Source organism: Danio rerio, chromosome 21 (assembly GCF_049306965.1).
Source record: "Danio rerio strain Tuebingen ecotype United States chromosome 21, GRCz12tu, whole genome shotgun sequence".
Classification (NCBI taxonomy): domain Eukaryota; kingdom Metazoa; phylum Chordata; class Actinopteri; order Cypriniformes; family Danionidae; genus Danio; species Danio rerio.
Genome location: NC_133196.1, coordinates 26,874,118 through 26,896,474, shown reverse-complemented (window position 1 = coordinate 26,896,474; position 22,357 = coordinate 26,874,118). Strand labels below are relative to the sequence as shown.

The window sequence follows — 22,357 nt, the reverse complement described above, 5'->3', positions numbered from 1 at the left end:
TTCCATTACAGCGGCAAAGCTGACAACACTAAGATGGCATTTATTTCCAAAAAGATAAGAAATAAACATTTCCATTACAGGACAATATTCATTTATTTTCTTTTCAGCTTTGTCTTTATTAATCCAGGGTCGCTACCGCGGAATGAACCGCCAACTTATCCAGCATATGTTTTATGCAGTAAATGCCCTTCCAGCTGCAACCCATCACTGAAAAACACCCATACACTCTCATTCCCATAACCTACGGACAATTTAGCTTACCCAATTCACCGAGTGCGTGTCTTTGGACTTGTGGGGGAAACGAGAGCACCTGGAAGAAACCAACGCTAACGCACGAAACACAAACTTCACACAGAAATGCCAACAGACCCAGCCGAGGCTTGAACCAGCGACCTTCTTAATGTGAGGCGACAGTGCTACCCACTGCACCACCATGCCGCCCAGGACAATATTTGCCCCTGGATTTGATTATGTCCCACAGGAAAAATGAGAGTTTTCTCAAATAGAAAGCAATTATTTTAAATTGCCTTCAGATTTCAGAATGTGTTTTTATAATTTTTTTATTAAATAAATGTAGAAAAACAAACAAATAAATAAATAAATAAAATAATCAATTAATTAATTAAGTTTATTTATAAACTAGTTTTGAGAGGATCACGTGCTTATGATTGCTTGCGGGGTCTTATAAGCTCAGGGCTCTCTCCCAGGACAGCATGCCAAATACGCTTTATAATCAATCATCAGCTAAGTGTGAACTCTTGAACCAATTCAATTCAAACACTTTTTATTTTAAACCATTAAATTATTTTAAACATTTTCTTAAGCTATTAAAAAGACTTCATGCTTTTGTGAATGGAGAGGCACTTTTATTTAAGTGGAAAAGTAAACAAGATCATAGGATATTTGAATTGCTAACACCAACTGTACTACTGTTTTAGCCCATCATCCCCCCAAGCCCCAGCAGCAGTGTGGCCACACCGTCCAGCACCCTGAGCACCCCATCCAGACGGGACAGCTGCGCTCTACAGGACCTCTACATCCCCCCTCCACCAGATGAACCATACACACCCAGGTACAGCGTTACATTCAAAGACAGAAATGAGAGCACACACTGGTGCACTTAAAAATCCTGAGCCACATCTAGAAATCAACCACTTAAAATCAAAGAAAAAACGTCTTCATAGCAAAACTGTGGCAGTGATTTTTGTATATTGATCATCTTTGTAATATATGATTATAATAGATTTCACTTCTCATTGCAGAGATGACGTAGGGAATCTGACTAGCAATTGTCAGCAGGCCGCCAAAGGATCGGATTCGCCCAACTCATTCCTGGACCAGGAGTGCCGGAGGCGGTTCCCCCTGCTGGATGAGGATGCGGTGCTGTACTGTTATGAGTATGATCAGACTCAGGGTCCTCCACCCGTACGCAGAGACAGCACTCCCACATATGGTACACACTTTCTTACATGATGATGTTTGGGCTCACAGGCTAGCTTCAGGGTCAGGAGAGATTGCTTTGAGTTTAGGATCTTGTCAGTAGAGCCCTGCACGAATCTTAAATCTAAGCCCTAGTCCATCTCTGGCCTGAGACACACAGGCTCTAGCCCTGCCCTTGTCCAACAGCTTACAGTATCAAACTTTTTGGCCAAACTAAGTCTAACCTAAAGTCTGGCCCTTTTTTTCAAATAGCTTATACTGTAACAGCCATTAAAATAGACCAGATTTATATTTTATCGAAAGTTGATGTTTATTTTATTTAATTTTTAATCAGAATAATTTAGACAACTTTTTTGTTGTTTTTATTAAATGTAAGTTTTTGTTTTTCAAGTGACATCGTCATCGAAGCGGTATGTGGTCCACAGTGAGTTTACTCAATTTACACTTACAAGTTATGCATTGTGCATCAGTTGGCTCATAATTTAAAGTTATCACTATTTGAAAAGTTGACCAGAAGTTTGCCTTTCCTCTTGCGTTTTTCACAGTTTTAAGTTTGCCATTGGCAATTTTTCTCTTTAAATTCTTTATTGTACATGGCTGGAAATCTCCATGCGCAAGGCATCACTGGCACTTATGGACTGCACACATTAGATCTCATTAAACTTTTTTGAAAAGTTTTTTTCTAAAGCAGGCCCAAAGCCCGATATGCATGCTAAAAATGTTGGACCCTGATGGGTTTGGGCTCAAATGCAGGACTCTACTTGTCAATGAGACAAAAGATTAGTCATTCAGGAGCCATTTTAGTTTTCCCTCAGAAATTTTCAGTAGACAGTTCTTAGAGGGCTCATATTTTATTCCTTTTACAAGTAGTATGATAAGTCTTTTGAGTCTCCAGAGTACATCAGTTTCAGCTCAAAATACCCATCAGATTATTTATTATAACCTTTTGAAAATGGCAGGTTTGCGGTCAGTGGAAATTGTTGCTGTTTTTGTTGCCTGTGTCTTTAAATACAAATGAGCTGGTTCTCTCCATATCATTCCAACATGACTTTGGACACACTATACATACACACATTTCAAAAGTTGATTTTGCCTGATAGCAGCTCTTAAAAAGAATATTGGTGTGAAGAATAGTTGTATAAAGTTCTGTAGATGTTCTGCAGATAAAGAGTCATATTTTTCTGCAACAATGAGTATAACACTTGCACTAGAGGTGTTATATTGACAATTTAAAAACATTGCTATCAGTGACACTAGTGGCCATTAAAGGGTTAGTTCACTCAAAAAAATACAAATCCTGTTATTAATTACTCACCCACATATCATTCCATTCCACTAAGACACAAATTAAGATATGTGTGTGAAATCCAAAAGCTCCCTTATAGACAGCAAGGGTCCTGAGACATTTACAGTTTAGAAAAGGAATGAAAACATTAATAAAATATCCCATGTCACTTCAGTGGTTCAACTGCTATCATATGTAGCTCAAAGAACACTTTTGTGTACCAAAAACTGTAAATATTCAATTTAATTCATGTTTATTTTTTAGCAACAATGTAGATTTTGTAAAAGCAGCTTAACACAAAAGTTCTAGTAAATTAAAACAGTGTCAGTCCAGTTTTTAGAGTTGAAGTTCAGTTTAGTGTGGTTTAAATTTCACTGCTGAAAGTCCAAACACTGAAGAGCAAATCCATTAATGCACAGCTTCACAAGTACAACTCCTATTTATTGAACTCTATATTGAAATGCAGTAAGTGATGTATTGCTTGAGCACAAATAATTTACAAGAGACCAAATTTGATTTAATGCTCATATATTCATGATAAATTTCTATTTTGTTCATTGGTTAGAAGTATAAAGGCCTTCAAAATGCCTTTTAAGCTATTTACTAATGTTGAACATCCAGAGGGCATCCACAAAGAGGAATTTTAAATGTGCTGTACACTTTTCTCTATAAAACAAAATAAACTTGCAACAAAAATGACTCATATTTTTAATATAAATGTTGCATTAAACATACTTTTAAAGTAAATTATGCTTTATCTGAATGACATACAGCATGAACTGCCAGTATTTTGCACTAACAAATTGTTAAATCCTTCAAATGTCTAATATCTGTTCTCGATATCTGTTCTGAAATTTACTTAGAATTGCACAGTTGGTATCAGAATGGCAAATTAAGTGGTTTTGATTTGTCAAAAAAAGAGTCTGCAGCAACACTAATGATGCCTAAAAGCACACCTCTTTTCTTTGAACTGACAGTTGTGCAACGTTATGTAAAGATTATCACATAGTGACACAGATATGTAAGGGAGAATTCACTTGAGCATTTCTGACAGGTCTGGATCAGCCTTTTCTTCTAAAAGAATTCGTTTGTGTGTGACTTTGTGTGAGATTTGTAACTCCTCGGATTTCATACATGGAAAAACAGTGGCATGACACACTAAAGAGAAAAAGGAAACTATGATCCTTTTAAGAAAGCCTCTGATCATAGTGGTATGTTTGCACATGCTCTACAATTTAACTGTCATCACATGGACAGACGAGGTCATTAAAATTATACTGTTGTGATAGTTTGATTATAAAGTATATTTGAGAGTAAAGACAATGTAGATCTGACTAGGCTGTGAATGAATCCCTTGCATACCACATTGTCATTACTGTACAGAATTATTTTGAGCAATACCCCTAACATTAAAAGCATTGGGTCAGTGTGTCAAAATAGAAGAGAGGCTCTCATAAACAGGCATACGCAGTACATCTTTTGAAATTTCCTGCCAAAAATGTCTTTCTCATAAAATGATATATGTCAATTTTTTCCCATTAGTAAATAAACTGACCCAAGTGGCCATAAGTCATTGGAGTAAACTTAACAATTGACATCTGTTCCCAGGATGTGTGGTAATTTATTAAATTCTTTTGATTTAGTTTGGATTTCTCTGTGCCTGTCTTTTAGGACGGCTGAGGCCCATATCCATGCCTGTGGAATATAACTGGGTAGGAGACTATGAAGATCCAGCCAAGCTGAAAAAAGAGATCAGAAGAGGTGTGTGTGTGTGTGTTTGTGTGTGGGTGGGTGAACATGGAGGAGCTATTGTTTTGATTTATTTTCCTCAGGTTAAAGCTAACAATTGATTTTGTCACTGTAGCCCTGGCACATTTTAAAGTCATGAGATTGTCCGCCGCCACAATATTTACCTCAGTTGTGCTGGAATCTGTCTGCCAAAATCTTGCTGGCTCTTTGTTTGAGATTTTAGGATTTTTTGGTTTCACATTGCCATGGTAACTCCAACACAGAGGTTTTGCCAAGATGCTGGCTTCTCATTGGCTCTGTTGCTGAAGGAGTGGGAGCAGAGAGAATTCTTTCTTTAGTAACGCTGGCAGAATTTATATCAAATTTGTACATGTGCAGCACACCATCTTTCAGCCTTGTTCTTTGATCATAAGACCTCTGGGTAATTTGATTTCAACTGTACATTATTACATTATTTAAAAAGCTGTTCTGTTACATTTTATGTGACCTTTTAATGCTTTTTTTAAGTATTACCTTTTGTATAATGCAGCTGTTTGTAAATGTAAAAGGTCTGTGAAGTTTCAAAGATCAAAGTGCGGAATATGTGGAGTTATTTTCTCCTAACAAAGCTAACTGATTCTGAAAATCTCTGAAAATAGTTGTCAGTAAACAATTTTGTTTGCTCCATTTATAAAAAAAATTGCTACATTTCAATCTATGTTCTTCATTGGCTGTCTAAAAATGTCTACTTTACCAATCAAGACTGCTTTGTACTGTATGCTTGTATGAGGGGTGTGCAGTTATGCGGCCCTGTCCTGCATAGCTTAGCTTTAACTTCCTCCAACACACCTGCCTGGATGTCTAGTATACCTGGAAAGAGCTTGATTAGCTGGTTCAGTTTGAAGTTTGGACACGACTGCTCTAATTTATACAGAAAAATCAAGAGTTTGTATTAATATTTGAGATTGGAAGTGCTGAGGAGAGCGGATTTCCCCACTCTGGTGATCACCCCCACTCGGGGGACTTTTTCGTTACCTATTAATCTAATAATCTATTGGACGTCTCCAATAGATTCGATTTTTCACCTAAAAACACAAAGTTAAGCTTTAAAGCTCTAATTACGTGCCAATTTCAATTAAATTTTTTCTGGAAATAAATTGCACAGCCCCTGATTTCTACCCCCTCCCAGGAGTAGATCACTTTAGCTAGCCAAACATAATAAAAGGTCTTGATCTCAGCCAGATGGCAAGGACTTTAACGCCCCCACAACAGTTACCTGTGGCGGGTCATCGTCTCGGATCTCACTTACAGTATATTAATTACGCCACTATCCCACAGAGACAGATCAACCAGTATAGTGATTTGGCTCAAGTTAAAAAAATTTTACAGCACAATCAGATACCTGAACAGGAATAAAATAAGAGACGAGTATAAAAAACTAAACTAAAATAATAGAAAAACAGATTAAAATGTGTTAACAGGTTATAAAGATGAAAAAGAAAAGAAAGACATAATAGTGTGATCTGTCAGACGTGGCACAGCGATCATTCAGTAAAAGAACAGCTCAACAGATGTGTTTTCAGTCTGGAGTTGAATGTACAGTTGAAGTCAGAATTATTAGCCCTCTTTGAATTAAAAAATAAATAAAAAAAATCCCAAATGATGTTTAACCGAGCAAGGAAACTTTCACAGTATGTCTGATAATATTTTTTTATTCTAGAGAAAGTCTTATTTGTTTTATTTTGACTAGAATAAAAGCAGTTTTTAATTTTTTTAAAGCAATTTTAAGGTCAAAATTATTAGCCCCTTTTTGCTTATTTTGTTTTTGATAGTCAACAGACAAATCATCGGTGAACAATAACTTGCCTAATTACCCTACCCTCCCTAGTTAACCTAATTAACCTAGTTAAGCCTTTAAATGTCACTTTAAGCTGTATAGAAGTGTCTTGAAAAACATCCAGTCAAATATTATTTACTGTGATCATGGTATAGATAAAATAAATCAGTTATTAGACATGAGTTATTAAAACTATTATGTTTAGAAATATGTTGAAAAAAATCTTCTCTCCATTAAACAGAAATTGGGGAAAAAATAAACAGGGGGGCTAATGATTCAGGGGGGCTAATAATTCTGACTTCAACTTTACCTAATGTTGGAGCACATCTGATCATTTTGAGAAGCTGATTCCAGCAGCAGGAGTTTACAACTCCCCTAGAATTAAACAGTTAAGTTTTACCATTTTTGGATTAATTCAGTTGATCTTCGGTTCTGGCAGGAGCACTTTTAGCTCAGCTTAACATACAGTAGATCGTTTAATCGGATTAGACTATTACTGTAGCATCTTGCTAAAGGGCAAAAAATTAAAAACTTGACACTTCTGTTTTAATATCTTGTACTAAGACTGTATAATATTCATCTCATAATATTTCATCTGTATACAAAACTGTATAATATGCTGTATAATATCATTGTGCCTGCTACAGCCAGGGAACGGCAGCAAAATGCTTCGATTATTACGACCGAATAAGAGTATAGTTCCTAGAAATATCAACCTAGATGGCAAATGGCAACTTTTCATTTTCTGTCAGTTTTAGTACACGATGCAACTACGGAAAAGTTAGGATTTAAATAAAAAAGATCAATACTCTTTGGTCATTTTTGAGTAGGTCTAATCTAATTTGATGATCTATGCTAAGCTAAGCTAAGCTAAGCTAAAAGTGCTTCTGTCAGTTGTAAAGACCAGCTGAATGAATTCAAAATTGGAAAAACTCAACTTTAGGAAACTTGTAAAACGAGCCTTTTGCAAAAAAAAAAAAAAAAGTGGAGTGTCTCTTAAAGCTGTAGACCAATCACAACAGACTTGGTCATCTGACCTACCTAGCGAGGCAGACTTTCGGAAAGGTGTAGTTTTGAGAGACTGGGTCCTTTATTGAAACATTTAAGGGATTGTGAAAAAAGAGATGATGCTAAAAGTGGTTTTGACCTTGGAAGAATGTAAACCTATTGTAGGAGACCACCAAAACAAAATGAGGCACCTTAAAATAACATTATAGGGCAAATTAAGAGTACAATTCAGAATACAGTTTGTTCAATTTCATAATCCCCCACGTTTCTAAACAGAAAATTCCCTGCTGCGGTATGTGAGTGAGGATAAGACGGAGGAGTTTCACACTGGACGTCGCAGCAGTCGCCGCAGTAGAAGAAAGAGTGAGAAAGGAGGAAGCCCTGCCCACTATGCTCTAGTCCCCACCCTTCAGATGGACATGCTGCCACCAGACTCGCTGGCCACGCCCACTTCTGAAACCTCATCTGTTTATCTCGTAAGACAAATGAATAATTATTCAAGATTTAGAAATTTAGCAGAAAATGGTTTACACACTATATTTACTGACTGTATTTCAGACATTCGATCGGTCGTCCGTGCTCTCCAGGTCAAAGAAAAACAAGTTAAGAGGTGAGATGTCAAATGTTAAATGTTTTTTTAATTCTTAAGTCATGTCTGCAGATGATTTCAAACCTGGTTCTCTCTGTAATTATTGCAATAAAATGCAAAAACATTTTGAAAACAATTTCTGACCAATTTTTTCCAGAAATTATATTTATTAATTTGGTAGCATTTTATTTTGATGGTCCATTTGAGTATTAGTAGACTGTCTACTTAATATCTGTTAATACTGCTGCTAAACAGACATCTAACTGACTATAAAAACTTTGCAAGTACATGTCAACTTACACTAACCCTAACCCCAACCTAACAGTCTACTTATAATTCAATGAGAATTAGTTGGCATGATGCAGCGTCCCTTAAGTTCAACAAACGGACCATCAAAATTAAGTGTGACTATTCATTTTTCATATAATATTTTATTTTTATTTTTATTTCATACAGTAGATTTAGCTTTTTAAAATCTTGTGCATGTATTGGGTTAACTAACTCAATGTTTTTTTTAAACAATTCATTTATAATTAATAAATAAGTGTACAATATTCTGTAATATACTTAAATTTAATAAACTTTATATTATAATAAACTTTATTATATTTACAGCTCAATATACTGTATATATAATATTTATAATACAATTATTTATGCATATAAAGAGTTCTAAGTAAAATTATTACGTTAGAATTAATGTTCTACATTTATTATTTAATATTGTGTTATTTTATATAGAATTTTTTTGCATATTATAAAATCATCCGTCATATAAGTAAATATTTTGTATACAAAAGCTTTACATGCAAACTGTATTTCTGCAAAATAAGTATATTTCAATTTTTCATGCAGAAATGTAAAAATATTAGGGTAGAATAAACAACATTTATCTGTAATAATTTAAAATTCTTATTAATCAAGTATTAAACTGAATAAAACTATTAGCAATACAATTAGTACAATTATTAATTCAAGCAGAAATCTACAACAAATAATTGTACATCTATTTTTTATTAATTCAATTATTATTAATATTAAAATAATAATTAAACAACATGAAGAAAGTCCCTGTTGTGACTGTGTTTTTGCCTGCGCTGACTCTCTCTCTCTCTCTCTCTCTCTCTCTTTCTCTCTCTCTCTCTCTCTCTCTCTCTCTCTCTCTCTCTCTCTCTCTCTCTGTGTGTGTTTGTGGCTCTCAGCTGGGTCTCTGCCCTCCATCAGTAAGAGGAGAATCTCCTGCAGGGATTTGGGTCAGGGAGACTGTGAAGGCTGGCTCTGGAAGAAAAAGGACGCCAAGAGCTACTTCTCTCAGAAGTGGAAGAAGTACTGGGTGGTGTTGAAAGACGCCTGCCTATACTGGTACACCAATGAAGAGGTGAGGAAAACTGCTGACGTGAACTCTGCTTACTGCCAGGGTTTCTCAGTCCTTCATTGCTCTGTTCTTCCACAGGATGAAAAGGCTGAGGGCTTCGTCAGCCTTCCAGAGTTCAACATTGATCAGGCCAGTGAATGTCGCAAGAAGTTGTGAGTATTATCAAAACTAAAGGGTAAAATGGTTAAAAATAAAACAAATGCAAAAACAGTATAATGTTTTGCATGCAGTGGCAGTTCATTCTGCAGAAATGGCAATGACGTTGTATATACATATATATACACACACATTTCACACAAGAGCTAATAAGTTTGCCTACACACACAAAATCAAAAGTCAAAAAATAATGACAAAATAATGGTTTAAAATAATAGTCAAATAATAGACAAAAAGTAAAAAATAATGAAATAATAAAATTAAATTTTAATTCTTTATTAAACATTTCCCAAGTGATGTTTAACAGAGCAAATAAATCTTCACACCATCTACTATTATATTTTTTCTTCTGAACAAAAGTCTTAATTCTTAGTTTAGCTGGTATAAAACATTTTTTGAAAATGTATATAATTTTAAGGTCAAAATGATTATTCCTCTTAAGGAATTATGTTTTTTTTCGATTAGCTACAGAGCAAACCACTGTTGTCCAATGGACTAATTAACCTAACTTGCCCAGTTAATCTAATCAACCGATTTAAGCCTTTAAAATGCACTTTAAACAGAATACTGCAGAATATTTGCAAAATAACTAGAAAAGTATTATCAGACCCCCTGGTTTTTCATGATTTTGCGATCCGCTGAATCCAACGCAATTTCAACACAAAAATTCGCAATTTTTGCGATCCTGCAAAATTCTTAATTTATACACAAGATAATCACAAAAATCTAAATAATCTCATAAAACATCCAATTCCAAACCATATAATTAAATTAGGTTTATTTCAGTTTGCAATTAATTGTTTTACATGACTTATAGACGTTGCATAGGCAGAGCATGTGATGTATTTGAGTGTCTCTCGAAAATAACATCTTACCTGCGCCGTCACAATCATTACATTACCTTATATGAGAGTGGGGGAATTTTTGCAGTCTGTGCAGTAAAAAGACACGGATGAAGCGTGAGTAATTTACATGTGAAGTCAATGCATAGATGCGGTTAGACATCTTCTTTCAAACTGATATTATTGAATCTGCCTCATGTGTCCAATTTTGTGCAGTCTTAAAAATATCAACTAGATATCAACAAACCAAACCAACAAAATAACTACTGTCAACATTAGCTTGCCCTGTTTTAATTAAGTCTGTTTCTCTTGCCTGCTTTCAGTGCTTTTAAGGCCTGCCATCCTAAAATCAAGAGCTTCTACTTCGCTGCAGACAACATCGAGGATATGAACAGGTAGGATGAAAGGAAACATTCCAGCATCCCTGTGGAAACAGAAAAAAAGACTCGTAATGTACTCTGAGGCACTGTCAATTTGTGATGAACGCTCTCACACAGGCTCCTGAATCTCATTTACTGTTCTCTCCGCTGATCAAAGATACTAATTTTAGAGGCGTCCCGAAAGAGTCTGTATTTGAGCAGTGTGAGGAGCTCCTCGGGTCACTGCAGAGTGTTTATAGTCAGTGTTAGATTTGACAGCAAAATTTGAGTAGTCTAAAGGTCTGAAGCCTGAAAATTTCATAGCCGTTTTTTTCGTATTCATATTTGAGAATTTCATCCAATGATTATTAATTAATCCATTCAGAAAAAAAAGAATTCAAGCAGTGATGCATTGTTCTCCTCTCTATTCTTCAAAATAGAAAGATGAATAAGCTACATATTTTATGCATTCAATACTGCACAGAGAGAATGGAGAGTTCAGCTCATTATCAAAGAGCTGCGCTGGATTATCCCCAAATGCAAAGTTCATTTCAGGAAATAAGTAGAATTCTTATACATTTTTTGTGATCATTCACACATTACACACACACACACACACACACACACACACACACACACACACACACACACACACACACACACACACACACACACACACACACACACCAAACAGCAGCAGGGGAGAATAAATGTGCAATAATAATAATAATAGTAATAACGAAGTGTGGTCAAAAAGTTATATTCAAACACACATCCTATTCTCATGCCCCATATGGTGATGCATACGTCTCCAAAACCTGACCGGTGGACAAAATCTAAACTTGTTTTATTTAAAGCAAATATAAATAAGCATATAATAAATAATACTGCTAATAACAATAATAACTTATATTGTCATGAATAAACTGAAAAAAGCCCCGACGTCAAGAAGGCATTAGTGGTTTTTATATTTATGTAGAAAATAATAACTTTAATCCTTTATTTTTTTCATATTTAAAGAAATTTGTGTATTGTTGTTCATCCTCTGCATGCTAAGCAACGTGTATGCATTTTGGACCTGCATAGGTGCATAACTAATGCACTTTGTGCTGGACTTTAGAGCAGCTTTCAGTTGTTCAGTTGTGCAGTCTATCTCAGTTCCTCAAAATAGCAATGCGCCAACAATGCGCCTTAACACACCTCCTTTCTAGACCAGAATACCCATGATTCCACAAAGTTGTTCAAATGGATTTGCTATTTAAACAACTTGGTGCAAAATGTGAAAATGACTGTTAAACACGTCTTGTGCATATGATTGTATATGATTGGCACAATGCGAGGTCGATTTTATTTTTTAACGAACAAAAAATTATAGATGAAATTTTCTGATTCAGTGTGCACCATGGCTGCACGATATTGAAAAAATCTTCATTGCGATATTAGAAATAATTTTCTGTGATAAATATTGCCATATGAATACAGTTCCATGAGATTGTTTGAGCTATTTGATTATTTTCTGGGAAGCCTAACAGTACTGTTCTGTAACAGTACAGAAAGTGAATTATCACAATTCAAAATATGATTCTCTTACTTTCCTTCGTCTTGTTTCTTGTCAAACTATCGAAAAATTCGTAGATCAGCTAAAAATATTGTTTTGTTTTCAACTTAAGAAGAAATCTGGAGTTTTTCATTAAAACAAGCAAAATTATCTGCTAGTCGGGTAAGCAACATAATCTTGTTTTCACATCGAAATGTAAATATCAATAAGACAAAACTTTGTTTGTTTTTTTTCATAAATTTCGTATAAATACAGTAATTAAAAAATGTAATTTTGTGACTCCTGTGGCAGTGTGACTATTGAGGATGCGCAAATTTCATTATCGATGCTGAAACGATATATTGTGCACCCTAGTGTGCACCTTTAGTCTTCTGACAAAAATGCCCTAAAATTAGTCATATTTTATTCATTTTTAACCTTAATTTCGTAACAGTTTATCTATAGCGGGTTAATCTTGATTAAACGCAAAGTTGACAGAAGCGAAATCAGCTAAACGGAGCATACACTAACCTACATATTATTCAGTCACTAGATGGTGCACAACAGTCAAAAACAGCAGCGTCACAGAATGTATTCATTGACAACCAATCTGATTCAAAGTATGCAGATGAAAGCGTGTTTGCGTTTTAGCTGTTGTTATCTGGCAATAACATACCTTGAAATGTCATGACTGACCAATCAGAATCAAGTATTCCAGACAGCTGTGTAATAATAGTTATTACTTATATATCATTTATTTTCCGTGACTGTGAAAAAAATGTTGTTGGCTAAGAATAAATCTTCAAGGAACTAAAGACAGTTTTCTGTACGTTTGCCGGCAGGTGGCTCAGCCTGATGAACATGGCAGCGGCGGCGCACTCAGAGCAGAAGAGGATTCGACAGGATCATGGTGAGATGATGCCTTCATGCTCCGCTGAGCCTGTCTGATCAATTATTCTCCCACTCCGACTCTGTGTGGTCTGCTCTCCACGTCCCATAAATATATGAATATAAAGAACGACATGTTGGATTTGTTTTTAGGGCGTTTAAGTTAAAATGAGGGAAGTAATTTTTTTTTTTTTTAATCTCAAATTAGTTTTCAGATCATTGTTAGAATGCTCTTGTCCATGAATTCATCCATGAATACATGCTATGACGATGACAAGAAAATGAAACAAGCATATGTTACATAAAGTACACAATCAAAATCAGAATCAGAAAGAGCTTCATTGCCAGGTATGTTCACACACTGTACGAGGAATTTGTTTTCGCGACAGATGCTTCTAAAGACAAAAAACTGTTAATAAATATATATAAAAATAGAAGTAAATAGTGAATGCAAATATACAAATTGACAAGGTATGTAGCGGTATATTACTATATACAACATTATATGTGCAGCTGTTATGTGCAAATTGGCATGTAAAGTGTGTTGTTAAATAAATAAGTGTTTATATGTATGAAAAGTAGTGATGTTTGTTTCACAATTCCTATTTTCGAGTGTTCATGAGATACAACATGTAAGTCCGATATAAAGTACATGTTTGTTGTGATAATGTTGATTTCTGTTGTTTATTAATTGAATGATTGGTTTTAAATAGTATTATTAATATTATTTTTTTGTTTTATTTTTATATTGTTGTTTAAATAATAATGGTAATGTTAATAAATGTTTGTAATATTTTGTAATAATTAATATAATTATTTTATTTAGTTTTTAATTGATTATAGATTATAAGATCTGCCTAATATTCAGTATATTTAAAACTAGTACTTCTATAAATAATTGTAATAGTAATAAAATGTATATTGTGGATTCTCCTTGAGAATATATTTTATTATATTTTACCCTTATACAGTTTAAAAACTACAAACCATTATGTTTTTGATTAAATACTAGTAGTATTATATAGTATTATTATATAGAATTATATAGAAGAGTTGTTGTTGTTGTTGTTATTATTGTTATTGTTATTGTTATTATTAGTGTTACAATTTTGTTACAATATTACATAATTTTATTTCAATCATTATAGTTCTGTATTATTATTATTATTTTTTTATTACAATATTACGTAATTTATTTCAATCATTTTAGTTCTGTATTATTATTATTATTATTATTATTACAATTTACAATATTACATAATTTATTTCAATCATTTTAGTTTTGCGTTATTATTATTATTATTATTATTATTACAATTTTATTATAATATTTCATAATTTATTTCAATCATTATAGTTCTGCATTATTATTATTATTATTATTATTATTATTATTATTACAATTTTATTAAAATATTACTTAATTTATTTCAATCATTAAAGTTACTTTTACAAGGTGCCTTTTCCCAATAATACATAATTTATTTCAATCATTATACTTCTGCAAAATTATTATTATTATTATTATTATTATTATTACAATTTAGTTTTATCACGTAATTGATTTTAATCATTGAAGTTACTTTTACCAGCTGCCTTCTCACAATATTGCATAATTTATTCCAATCATTATAGTTCTGCAATATTATTATTTTTATTTTTATTATTATTACAATTTTGTTACAATATTACTTAATTTATTTTAATTATTATAGTTCTGTAATATAATAATCATCATTATTACAATTGTGTTACAGTATTACGTAATTTATTTAAATTATTATAGTTCTGCTATATTATTTTTTATTATTCATTTTTTATATACTTGTATTTTCATTATTAATATTAATTATTATATTTTTTGCATCTTTTGTCAGAATAAATTAGTTTTTATTTTATTATCAAAACCTTCTTAGCCCTCATTTGATCAATAAATGCTGCAGCTATGACTACAAGTAGTACACAAACATCTTTTAAATGAAGTTACTTTTACCAGCTGCCTTCTCACTACAGTATTTATGGACTCTCTTGTGTGTTTAATGGATTTTCTCTGTCATTTCCTCAGACTACTGGAGCGAGAGCGATCATGAGGACGCCGATCACATCAGCTCAACAACCAAACAGGACAGTCCTCCACCTCCCTATGACACCTACCCCCATCCCACCTCAGTAAGTAACTTTTTATATAGATTGGGTCCCTGTACAAATTCTTGAGATTGACTTGTTTTTTTGTTTCTGGGGTTTCAGAATAGCAGGTAAAAGCTCCACCCTATTCTGGAAACATGCAGCTCATTTGCATTTAAAGAGACATGAACAAAAATTAGCTCACTCTCAAATGGGGAAATTTGACTATCTATATTAACTGATATGTTGGGTATTTTAAGCTAAAACGTCACACACACATTCTGAAGACACTGGAGATTTATTTATTCATTTATTCTTATGAAATGGGGCATGGTACATCTCCCTTAATGCATCCTTGCTGATTAATAGAATTCATTTTGATTAAAACAGTAGCATGTTTTGTGTAAATAATACTAAAACCGAAGGAAACAATTCAGGGAAAACAATGGAGAAAGACAAGACAAGGACAGAGAGATGGAGAGCAGGATGAAGAATGAGGTGCGAGAGAATGGAGATGAAGGACACATTAATTATTTAGACCCTGGGGATGATTGTGGCCGCTGTAAATTCAGTCAAAATGCACTTTTTTAAAGTCTCTCGCTCCAGCCCTCTGTAATCTTAATGAAGGAGACGCAAATCAGTCCCGTAATCCTAAGCGAGAGAATTGTGTGTGTGTGTGTGTGTGTGTGTGTGTGTGTGTGTGTGTGTGTGTGTGTGTGTGTGTGTGTGTTGCTGTCTCAAACTGTTACATCTTCGCAGAGCATAACTAAGGCTGACAGCGGTGAGCTTGTAAAAGAAGACAGCAGGGAAAATGGAAAACAGGGATATAAATGCCCCCCTTGTTATAGCTGTCCTTCGTTCTAGATTTATGTTACACCAACCTCATAAAGTACACCAACTTAGAGGGTGTTTATGCTTGTAGTTTGGTTCATTTGGTCTGGACCAAAAAAGATACATACATTTAATCCTGGATCATGCTATCATTTTTAAGACCAAACTTAATATTATGTTTGGTCTTAAAATCTTCACCATTTAAATTTGATAGAATTAAAGTTGTGGATTTACCATAACCGATGCTCTTCAACAAAACTTCTTTATTTTGTGGAAAACACAATCAAATTTAGAGAACTGCAATCATTGTATCTTGAAAACTAAACTTCCTGATGGTTTAAATCAGTGATAAAAAACTAGGAAGTGTACAAGTCCTAGCTTTGAATAACTTCAGCACTTTTGCATCAAAGCACATACTGTGACATTACTGTCTCACAGGACATCACTATTCTCACAAATACATCATTTATCTCTCACAGGACATCTCTAGTCTCTCACAGGACATCATTAGACTCTCAAAGACATCACTAGTCTCTCACAGACAAAATTCATATTTCCTTCATGTTTGTGTCTAATTTACATTGTAGTGTAAAATGGTAAAGAATTGTGAAGTTATGTTTAACTCAATATAATACTTTAATATTTTTTTAATAAAAATTTTAAAATAAATGCTACTGTTGTTTATCCGTGCCCTTTTGCCACTAAAAGTCTTCATGACATAATTAATTAATTAATTAACTTTTTCCAAAGACATATGATGCTCTATTTCAGAATATGAAATACATTTCTGGTTGCTTCAGAATGTGCATGTGAAGTTTCCACTCAAGATACCTCACAGATCGTTTGTTATAGCTTGTCAAATATTTGAGTGTGAGCAAAAGCACTAACATTTTGTGTGTATGCCTTTAAATGCAAATGAGCTGCTGCTCTCCAGAAGTGGGTGGAGCACACTATTCTGAGGAGCAAAGTATTTACTGGGTTGTCCTTTCATGTTTTTCATCTCGATATGCACTGGGGACACTATTATAGTATGTAAACATGGATATGTGAAAGGCCCATATGAATTTCTTCTTTGATCAAGAATGATATTGATGACAATAGCTATGTTTCCATCCAAAAATGTGAATAAACTTTATTCGCAAAACTGGATTATCGCATGAAAAACGTGCGAATAAAGCAGCTTTCCATCCAACGAATCAAAGCAAACAAAATCGTCATTTCCTGATTAACTGGCGCCAAATATCAACAGTAAAAACGGAATTTGCTGCGATAGGAAAAGCTGCGTCAATCTGTTTTTCGTCTAATAAATGACTTGCGCCTCAGAAGGCAATCCTGAAATACAGTGAACACGCGGTGGCGTTTGAAGGTGACAGACGCGGAGCACAGACGCTCTTGATTCTGAAGATCATTAATAATATAATAACACTAATACTGAAACGGTCAGGCATTTTATAATGACTAAAACAACATTTCAGATGTTTTACAATGTGCTCTGCCTGCTGGTTTGTCCATTCACACACATTTTTATCATCACATGATCTCTTTTAACAAAATCACATGACCTTTTTAATGTGCATGCTGGAATTTGTGTGTTAAAAGTGTTTCCATTGTAGTTTTTGCGCATCTTTTCTTATCGAATATTGAGTTTATCCTACTCAGTTATGCGCATATGATTTTTATGCACATTTTTTAAATTTATGCGTATTTATGCGCAGGACGTTTGCAGCAACCGTTTTTTTTTTTATGCGGATATGCAAAATGCACATAAAATAGGTGGATGGAAACATAGCTAATGACATCTAGATTGCATACCTACCAAGTAAAGACTATGCACGCTACCAGTGACTTGCGGCGACAAAGCAACAAGCCACCATTTATTTTAATGGAGAGTGAGCGACTTCCATCGATCAGTAAGCGACAGCAACTTTGCTGTACATGAGTTTCAGCGACCATTGGCAACAGATGTGGGCCTATCAAACAATAGCCGCGTTTCCACTATCGCGTCTAAAGCAAGCGACAAACTTGAGAATCCTTCAGCTTTATGCAAATGAATAGTGACTTGTGAGCAACATCCAATACAATCATCAGTAGAGCTCACGTGATCCACTTTCCTAGCTCCAGCACCAACTGGTTGTATTTTCCATGCTGTTGACCTACACAGACCAGCGGTTTCCATGAAAAAACAGCCGCAATGACAGAGCACATGTTTTTTTACTTATTACTCTATCTTTGTAATTAAGAGTTTTTGTACCAATTGGATATATATTTAGTATTTTCCCTATACAATTTTTATATTCACATTAACTGTCATTACCATTCCCTAAGCCAGTGGTTCCAGTGGTTTTTTTGCCTGAGACCTCCTTTTCCCCCAGAAAATATTGTAAGTCCCTCCTCCACATTATAAGTTTGCATTAATGATGACAAAAAAATTTGTTTTCAAACAAACGGTATGTTTATTACTATATTTAGAGATGTTTATGCACAAATAATAATGTAAAATATTAAAGCAAAACATCAGTAGGCCATTTAAAACAGAAAAATGTAAGCCTTTTGCCTTTAAATTTGCCCTATTTGAAATTCAATAACAAAAAGATCAGTATTCACACTGGTGTATAAGAAAAAAAAAGGCTATTACAATTTAATACTTGCATGTTATTTATTATGCTCTATCAATTAGTGTAAGGATTGCTGCAAGGCGAATCAGTGAGACTCTTGTCTTTTTTGTGAAGGAAGGATCGCAAATTTGTCTATTTTTGGTCAGCTAGGGCAGTGATCCTAAATCTTTTTATCACCACGCACTGGTCAACGATTGACAATTTTACCACAAACCCGGGGATGGGGTTCAGTGTTTTGTATGTTGCTGGGTGACCATCAACCATTTTCTCAGAGGATGACACACTGACAAAACATTGCTGTCACTCTGATACAAGTTTTATTTATAAAGAAAAATACAAAGCACTGCAGTGTTTTTGTGTTCTGTGTTTGTCTGAGAAAATTAGTCTTACCAAAATTCCATACAAGCTGAAGCTGATTGGTCAATTCTTGTCACACCATTTGTGCGCGCAAGCCGCACACCTCTATTGTAAACAACAAACTTGTGCAAACTCTAGAAAAGACGCGGTATGCGAACGGCCCCTAATAGGCCTCCGTCGTTTGTGATCTCCAGCAGTTGATCTTCATGCACAGCCATGCTGGATTCACCTGATTTGTAGACAAATGGGTTGCAAATCCATATCTTGTTAGTTGGTGGGTCATTCGCTGGGTCTTTTCCCCTTTAGCAAAGAAACTTTTTAAAGACGTCTGTTTCTTACTCATATTGCTGCTTGTGGGCTAAAGGTGTAAGCGAGAGAGTACGGCCATTTTTCAAAATGAAAGACTCTTCAAAACAAAAGATCTCAGATAATAAATAAAACAGAAATAATTAATGATTTCTTGAACACTCCGGTACCAATTGATCCACAGACCGGTGGTTGAGGACCACTTAGCTAGGGGATAAAATGAACTAAAATGAACTAAGGCAACATGATCATTCTCCTAACTGTCCACTGCTGTCCACCCCCCCCCCCCCCAACCCCCAATTACCATAGTAGGAATGCCCACTAGCGACTTCAATAACCACCCAGGGCAAAAGGCCTACAAAGTCACTGGTAGTGTAAATGAGGCTTAGGGATACTGTTGTCAGTGGAAACACATCAGGGTGACATCATTGGGTTTTGATCAGGGTGACCTGTACCAAATTGTACTGTGCTGTACTAAACTATATCATACTTCTCTACATAATGTCCCACCCTCTGTCTTTCAGGTGAGTCCGTTTCAGGACTCCCAGCACATCCGTCCACCATCCACAGAGACAGTCCAGTCTCGCTCTCCTCTCTCTGAGACACAAGGGGGCAGTGTGAGCAGTGCTAGCTCCCCGGGTCGCAAGTCTGCCAGCCAGCGACGTTCATGGCAGGACCTCATCGAGACGCCCCTCACCAGCTCTGGCCTCCATTTCCTGCAGACTCTGCCTCTGGACGACTCTGTGTTCGTGGACTCAAACAGAACCGTACCCGTCGAGCTCCGGCGCCAATCCACACTCCCTGCCCAACACGGGCTGCCCACTGAACACTTCATCCCACCCACTACACCCACCCAGCCCAGCCCAAAACCCATCCCTGCTTTAGGAAGAGGTGAAACCATGGACGGAGGTGGAATAGGGAGCAAACACCGCAGTTTTACACTGCCCCGGGACAGTGGTCTTCACGCTATCCTGGCTGCAAGCAGTGCGGCTGAACACGGAGATGCCCAGCGATACCATCTGGGCCACGTCCATTCCAGAGACACAGGTCAGAAACACTGGGAACATGTGGGATGGTTGTGTTCTACCTTTGCCTACACATGCAGAGGCTGGATGTGGGAGAGGTAGTGTGTGCATGTGTGTGTGTGGGCCAAGACCAGTGAGTAATTGTGGACTCATGATATATTAAAGGTGCTGTATGTAAGTTTTTGTCTCTTCTAAAGCATAGAAATACCATAACATGTTTTTAGATATTTTAGAAACATGCCAAGTTAACATTATTTATTTAAAAACAATGCTGAAGTCAGATATTCGGCTTTGAAAACGCAAGTTGTGTGCCGGAACAGCTGTCTTCTGATTCTTTTATCCCTCCCACTGCCACTTTAGCCAATTATATTTTAGCACTCTGGGTTACCTTGGTGGAAAACCATGTATTTCATACATTCAGTCAGAAAGGCTCTCAAAGTATGTGTCTGTGACCAAAATGCGACCTCCGGTGGACAGTAGCAGATTCCGAAATGAGACGCAGATTCTTAGTTTCACATGAGGTTATTACTTAGCAAATAATATAAATGTCACGAGCGTAAACATTAGGTAAGCAGGTTACATTGTAACCCGTGTCCTAACAACATGCTGCATAACAAGATTTGCAGTGATATGGTAAGGTTTTTAATATAATTAATACATATTTAACCTCTTTAACATTACTAAATGTAGATGCTGAATCACTGATATGTGCTGATTTGCACCGAGTCACAGTTCTAAAGTTCAATTTCAAAAGGTTTATTTTATTTTCAAGATCTGAGGTGAACTATCTGCTGCTGCTTTCAGTACTATGACAATAAATGTCAGATAAAATGGCATTCAAACTCACAGTATTAGCATTTAGCACTGAATAAAGCAGACAAGGTGTACATGAGCTGATCATTGTCAGTTTTCTGTTGTTCAGCTGCAAGAAATAGAAGCAGTTGCTAAAATATACATTTCAGGTGTTGGTTAGAACAAAAACTACTTTAAATTTGAAAATATTCCTTGAATCGCGTGTCGTTGCTTTTATGTAGAACATGATTTAAATCAGCCTTAAGGCTCAATCATCAGATTGGCTCCTGAATCTGGCAACCTGCGCTTGCATTTGTTTTTATCCAGGAATGCAATACCTAGTTCAACCACTGGGTGCTACACTTACATACTGCACCTTTAAGTGCATTTGTAAAGTGTTTTTTTATGCTGTTGTTGATTTGTATTTAATTTTCATAGGTTTTTAAATTGCATTCAGTTGATTTGCATTTTTAACATATTTTGTGAGAATAAAAGAAAATTAAGTATAAAATTATTGTTATTATTTGTAGTAGTAGGAGTAGTGAGTAGTATTATTATCAACTATTCATGATAATGATTTTATATACAACAACAGAAAGATTTATAATAATTGTTATTATGCATTATATTAATTCAAATTCCTAATAATAGTAATAGTAATAATAATAATAATAATAATAATAATAATAATAATAATAATAATAATAACCATATTATGGACTTTTCCATAAAACATTTTATACTGTGCAATAATGTCATGTAATACAATTTATGGTAACACTTTAAAAGGAATCGCCCATTAATTAATGTTTGTTAAATAAGACTAACCAACATTAACACAGATGAATAAATACAGTAATAAATGTATTACTAATTGTTAATGTTAGTAAATACATTAACTAGCATTAATTAATGGACTGTTATTTTAAAGTGTTACCCAATTTATCTAATTTACAATTTACTATACTTCCATTTTGATGTATTTTTGTGTTGTCATATTGTTTCACATTCCTTTAAAAAATGCATATAAATAATTTGAAAACATAAATATTGGTGAAAAATGTTAAATACAAACTATATACAGTTGAAATCAGAATTATTAGCCCCCCTGTTTATTTTTTCCCGCAACTTCTGTTTAACGGAGAGTAGATTTTTTCAGCTAATTTCTAAACATAATAGCTTTAATAACTCATTTCTAATAACTGATTTATTTTATCTTTGACATGATGACGGTACATAATATTTTACTAGATACTTTTTCCA

The 22,357-nt window shown here is 34.7% G+C and overlaps 1 protein-coding gene across 5 annotated transcripts in view; it reads left to right on the top strand.

Annotated features, from left to right (window-relative positions):
• Window positions 1–22,357, top strand: part of cnksr2b (connector enhancer of kinase suppressor of Ras 2b) — a 102,947-nt gene that overhangs the window by 71,511 nt on the left and 9,079 nt on the right. For 4 of the 5 annotated variants that reach the window (XM_073935397.1, XM_073935398.1, XM_682101.9 and 1 more), the window contains exons 10-20: window positions 939–1,072; window positions 1,263–1,453; window positions 4,397–4,486; window positions 7,575–7,774; window positions 7,857–7,908; window positions 9,090–9,265; window positions 9,341–9,414; window positions 10,584–10,655; window positions 12,999–13,066; window positions 15,110–15,213; window positions 19,802–20,324. In XM_073935397.1, the coding sequence (XP_073791498.1) occupies window positions 939–1,072; window positions 1,263–1,453; window positions 4,397–4,486; window positions 7,575–7,774; window positions 7,857–7,908; window positions 9,090–9,265; window positions 9,341–9,414; window positions 10,584–10,655; window positions 12,999–13,066; window positions 15,110–15,213; window positions 19,802–20,324 (1,684 nt within the window). Of the gene's footprint in view, window positions 1–938; window positions 1,073–1,262; window positions 1,454–4,396; window positions 6,726–7,184; window positions 7,259–7,574; window positions 7,775–7,856; window positions 7,909–9,089; window positions 9,266–9,340; window positions 9,415–10,583; window positions 10,656–12,998; window positions 13,067–15,109; window positions 15,214–19,801; window positions 20,325–22,357 lie in introns of those variants that run through there. The other variant, XR_012396804.1, reaches the window with a different exon arrangement.